The 6,000-nt window shown below is 50.5% G+C and overlaps 1 protein-coding gene across 1 annotated transcript in view; it reads left to right on the plus strand.

Annotated features, from left to right (window-relative positions):
- The window catches only part of CFAP74 (cilia and flagella associated protein 74), a 211,304-nt gene that overhangs the window by 64,522 nt on the left and 140,782 nt on the right, over positions 1 to 6,000 (plus strand). Inside the window, exon 10 of the mRNA XM_069741966.1 lies at positions 29 to 186. Within this exon, the coding sequence (XP_069598067.1) occupies positions 29 to 186 (158 nt within the window). The remainder of the gene's footprint in view (positions 1 to 28; positions 187 to 6,000) is intronic.

The raw sequence follows: 6,000 nt of genomic DNA on the forward strand, positions 1-6,000 counted from the left end.
CTCTATAACCGTATTCTAAATTTTACAGGAAAACCTGCTTGTCATCGCGTCTCGGAACAAGGCACAAGCGGCGCTGAGTAAAAAACAAGAGAGGCTGGAGAAAGAAGCCGTGCTGGCCACAGGAGGAGACGTCACAAAGTTTACTGTGCAGAAGAAGAGACTTCAAGAGTATGAAAGAAGGAAAAAGTAAGTGATCAGTGATGAGTGGGACGTTTACTTTTTGTACATAGCGGGTAGGAAGCACTTCCCATTCAAGTCTATAGAGGGAGACACCCACAGTCATCGTGCTCTCCAGCCGAGAAAGTTGATTGAGGACCCTAATTCTTGGCATTGATGATGGTCGGGGACTGAGGACTCTAATACTTGGCAATGATGATGATCTGAAACAGAATTTGTCACCAACTTTGTTCTTCGCCATCTGGAATGCTGGAACAGCTTCTAGCTATAGTTTTATACAAAAAGAGTTTTATTCGCTGCGGCTCTGCTATTCTTCTCAATGAAGAACTCTGTATAACCCTGTATCTGCCATTAATTGACGGATTTCTGCCTACACTATACAGAGGCAGAGAGCTGGCAGTCAGTGGTAGGGTGGCGGGGATAGCCGGAGGTCAGGACTATTTAGATGGAGCTTATCAGTGACTAGCAGAGCTGCAGCAGATAAAGCAGTGTTTTATCAAGAGAAGTAAGTGGCATCTCTGCAATTGGGGTTTCTGTCCCTTCCTTGTTCTGCTGTCAAATGGTGCATCAAAAGCCTGATGACAGATTCTCTTTAGGTCCAGTTACACAGGCCGAAAAGTGGTGAATTAGAGTTCATAAGAATACTGACTGTTCTAGCAGCATAAAAGTCATCATTTTCATCATATAAACAGGGGATATGCTGACCACAGCATTAAAAGTCATTCTATCGCCATACATTTTGTGTCAGCCCAGGTAAATGACCCATTAAGCAAGTGCCGATCGACTTGTATTATATAGTCAATCAGTGCTCATTTATGGTCTGAATTTGGCCCATATAAAACAGGATTTTTGGTTGCTTACCGTAAAATCTGTTTCTCGGAGCCTTCATTGGGGGACACAGGAACCATGGGTGTATGCTGCTGCCACTAGGAGGCTGACACTATGCAAATAAAAAAGTTACCTCCTCCTCCTCTGCAGTGTACACCCCACCGACAGGAAGCAGGATATTCAGTTAGTGAGAAAGCAGTAGGAGAAGCAACATGTAAAAGAGAAATAATAATATAATAATAATAAACTTTATATAGCGCCAACAAAATCCACGGCGCTTCACAGATTAACAGATTCAAACACCCAAAGAGTGTTCAAAGAACTCAAACGTAACCAGTAAACAGAGCTGTTCAACTTGGGAGGGTGCTGTGTCCCCCAATGAAGGCTCCGAGAAACAGATTTTACGGTAAGCAACCAAAAATCCTGTTTTCTCTATCGCCTTTCATTGGGGGACACAGGAACCATGGGACGTCCCAAAGCAGTCCCTGGGGTGGGAAAAACAGACTTCCATCAGGTCCGAGGATTCATCACTGCCGCCTGCAGGATCCTTCTGCCCAGGCTGGAGTCCACCGTAGTTCGGCGAAACGTGTGGATGGAAGACCAGGTTGCCGCTTTGCAAAGCCGTCAGCGAAAGCCCTGTGACTTACCGCACCGGAAGCGCCGACTGCCCGGGTAGAGTGAGCCTTCATCTCAGGAGGGGGCCCTCTGTGCTTGACCCGGTAAGCTTCCAAAATTGCAGTTCTGATAGAGCGAGCAATAGTCGCCTTGGAAGCTGGCAGGCCTCTACGCACGCCATCAGGGATGGCGAAAAGAGAATCCATCTTTCGAAAAGCGGCCGTGCTAGCCAGGGAGATCCTCACTGCCCTGACGAGGTCCAGCCTGTTAAACGATCGCTCCAGAGGATGAGTCGGAGCTGGACAAAGGGAAGGTATAACGATGTCCTCATTGAGGTGGAAAGATGAAAACCATCTCGAGAAATGGAAGGAAGGCGGAGGCCTGGGACCACCTTGTCCTGGTGGAAAATCAAGAAAGGAGGTCGGCAGGAAAAGGCCGTCAACTCAAAAACGCGGCGGATCGAAGAGATGGACCTGAGAAAAGCCACCTTCCGAAATAGAACTGACAGGGAAAACTCCCTGAGAGGCTCAAAGGGGGAACCCCTAAGAACAACAACACAACCTTTAAATCCCATGAATCCACAGAGGCCCTGTACGGAGGGACAGCGTGGACTACTCCTTGAAGGAAGGTCTTAACCTGTGGCTGAGAAGATAAAGTCTTCTTAAAGGGAAGAAGAGCGCAGGAACCTGGCCCTTTAGGGAACTGAGAGCGAAGCCCGAATCCAGTCCTGCCTGAAGGAAAACCAAATGGAAGGCAGGGAAAAAGGACATAGGTGACAAGTAGTTGGACTCGCATCAACGAAAGTAAGCCTTCCAGGTACGATAGTAGATCCTGGAAGAAGACGAAGGCTTCCTAGCCTGGATTATAGTGTGAGTCATCCGGCCCGAAAGGCCGGACGCTCTTAAAACTGTGGAGTCCACAGCCACGCCGTTAAACTGAGCGACCGATAATTTGGGTGGCAGATTGGACCCTGAGACAGCAGATCGGGTCTGTTTGGAAGGCACCAGGGGTGTCCGCGAGAAGATTGACGATGTCTGCAAACCAAGACCTCCTGGGCCAATCCGGGACGATCAGAATGACCGGCACCCATCCCACCTGATCTTTTTCGACAGCTTGGAAAGCAAGGGAAGGGGTGGGAACCGATAGGGGAGCAGGAACTGCGACCAAGGAATGGCCAAAATGTCAACACCACTGCGAGAGAATCGCGGGACCTTGGGACGATCCGAGGGACCTTCCTGCTCAATCGGGACGCCGTGAGGACCACCTCTGGAGTCCCCCTACGAAGAGCAATCCGATAAGAGACCTCCTGAAGTAAGGACCATTCCCCTGCCACGAGGCCCTCGCGGCTGAGGAAGACGGCGGCCAAAATGTCCACGCCGGTGACCTGCACTGAGGATCTCACCAGGACCGTTGACTCAGTCCAAAGGAGGATCCTGGAATCTCGGCCAAGGCCAGAGAACTCCACGTCCACCCCTGGTGGTTGACATATGCCACAGCTGTGTCATTGTGGGTCTGGGTTCGAATTGGCAGGCTGCTGAGAATCCTTACCCAGTGAAGGAAAGACAAAAAGAAGATCCGGAACTCGAGGACATTGATCGGCAGAGAGTACTCCTGTACGACCAACAACCATGAAAAGAACAGGTGACAAAACCCCACGCCTCCGCCGAGAAGGCTGGCGACCGTCGTCACCACCTGCCAGGAAACTGGAAGGAAGGATAAGCTGGGAAGGATCTGCTCTGGGATAAAAGCAGAGACCTCGGTCACCAGTGGAGGAACCGTTTGATCCCGGTAGAAAGACGGATCGGACGATGCAAAGAGAAGACAGACCTGTCCTCCTGTGATAGGATAGACTGCCCTGAAGTCTTGAATGAAACGGGCGAAGGGAAAAATTGCTTCCGGTGTTGCAACCAACCTCCTTAGGACCTTTATGGTCCATCAGAAAAGAGGGGAGCCGAGAACCCTGGAGCAACAAGACGGAACTTCTTCCTATTAACGAGCCACCGCAACGGCTAGAGTGTCGGGAAAGAGGGATAGACTTTCGGGAGCCTGAAACCGAAATTCCTGAGCCTCCATGGAAGTGATTACTGAACGAGGGAATATCATCCTGAAGTGTCTCAGACGAAACTTCCTGTTCAGCAATTTGAGATCCGCACTGGGACGAACCTTGTCGTCCTCTTTCAGTACAAATAGGTTCGAAGAGAAGCCTGTGAACCGTCCGTTCCTGTTCAGGGACGGGAATGTTACCCCGGATTTAAGGAGGGAAACAATGGTTGTAAAGAAACCCAGGACTAGAACGGGGTCTCTTGGAGGTTGGGATTAGAGAAAACGATCCCAGGACCGTGAAATTAATCTATTTCGTCTCCAGAGGATACAAGTTCCCTGGCCCATGCGTTCTCTGTTGAGGAAACAAAGACGTCCCTGGGGAACAGGAGAACGGCTGCCCGGCCTAGGAGACGGGCTGGGGCCTAGTCGTGGGTCCTGCCTAGGTGGAATTCCCAGTCCTGGAGAGTCCACCTTAGGAGTAGCGGGAACGCCAGGAAGGAGTGAGTCGAAGAATACCTTCTTCTCTTAACGTGCCTGTGGCCTCTGCTGTTGCGAAAAAGGGGTCAGATGCCGTGAAAACGACGAAAAAGAGGGCCGAAAGGACCGAAGTTGCTGCCTAAGAGAACTGGTGCCACCAGTGGCGTCCTTGATAATTTAGTCCAGCTTGGAACCGAAAAGACGTGATCCTTGAAAAAGGCAGGCTCGTAAGGGACTTCTTGATGACCCTTGAGCCAAACCGAGCGAGTAATCTGGGTGGCAACTTTCGCCAGCCAGTCTGGTGGAGCTCCGGCTTGAATTCCCCAACGGAGTTGTTTAGCCCCTTTGGATAGACTTCGAAACCCAAATGGAAGCGAAAGCCGGGCACAGGGATGATGCGGCAGCTTCGAAAACCGAATTCGCGAAGGACTCCATGATTTTATCGATGGAATCTGTCAGATTCGCCCCACCAGACAGCGTGAGGACTGTGTTGGTGGCAAGTCTAGCAGTCGGCGGATCCACAGAGGGAGAGGTCGTTCTCCAACGCCTCTCGTTCCGGTTGGCAATGAGATCCGGAGGAAGGAAATATGAGACTCCAAGACGCTCGTCTCTTTGAGAACGTCTGGTCGAATTCTCTCTTTCTCTGGCCAGTAGCTCCTCGAGTCAGGATGAGGAGCGAATGCCTTGGGAGGTAGTTTAGACCGTCTAAACGAAACCGCCTGATCTGCAGGTTCCGTAGAGGTATCTTTGATGCCAAAGGTCAGAATGGACGCTCCAATGAGGCTTTGAACCATATCCCTCATTCTATGATTTGGTTCAACTTCGGCCCCAAATTATCCTCCGAGGCCTCGCCTGACTCCGGGGAGGGGATCAGGAGGAAGTCGACCACAGAGAAGGACCGTGGGGCGAGATGGACCGAGAAGAGAACTCAGACCGGCGTTCCCGTCTGGATCTTTCGCGGCCTGCATGGAAGACTCGGACGGAGCTTCTAGTGACCCGCTGGCTACTACGGAAGTCTGCAGGGGCAACTGATCGAACACGGACACAAGGGTCTGGGACACCCATGTGAGATCCGCTACTGATAGAGATAGAGGGGAGGCCCAGCCTGGGGAGGGGACTTCGCTCTGAGGCGGAGCAGCAGGGGAGTCTTAGGCGGTGAACATAATGTGGGTTGCTGCGGGCCTGACTGAGGGAAGCTTGGGGTTACAAGACGAACCCTGAAAGTGTTTCAGTAAGGCACAGGAAAAAGTAGGAGGCCGGGAGAGACCACCTTTAAAATTAGCCCAAAGGGGCCCCTGAGGGAAATGTATGGAGAGTAGTGTCAGCCTCCTAGTGGCAGCAGCATACACCCATGGTTCCTGTGTCCCCCAATGAAAGGCGATAGAGAAATGGGCTTTTAAAGAAGTGACCTTCATAGTTATCCCTTTTAGAAGCTAGACTTGGTGGACTTGCGCCAGCTTAGTCGGCGTTGCTGTTTAGGCCAGTGATTAGCTGCAGTGGTCACGTGCTGTTGTTTTGACGTCACCGCTGCAACTTTAGGGCAGCATCAGAAAGTCAACTAAAGAGCTGTATTGAGCAAGTAAAGCTCATTTTATTATTCTTACACTGGACGATTGTCTGTACTACCTTTTATTAATCGCTCCAGAGCCCATCATAAAATAAAACCGCTGGATAATTATGGTACTTCCCGGCTCGCCACCGTCTCAGCGGGGTCGGCTCTGCTATTAGGAATAAGATATCAAGCTTTTTTTTATTTTATGATGGACTCTGGAAGGATGAAGACGGCGTCCAGTTGTGGACAATTCCTTTAATCTTCAAAAACCCCTTTTAAGAATTGAACGTTGAAAATAAATGTCAGAA

This window comes from Ranitomeya imitator, chromosome 10 (genome assembly GCF_032444005.1).
Source record: "Ranitomeya imitator isolate aRanImi1 chromosome 10, aRanImi1.pri, whole genome shotgun sequence".
NCBI classification, from domain to species: domain Eukaryota; kingdom Metazoa; phylum Chordata; class Amphibia; order Anura; family Dendrobatidae; genus Ranitomeya; species Ranitomeya imitator.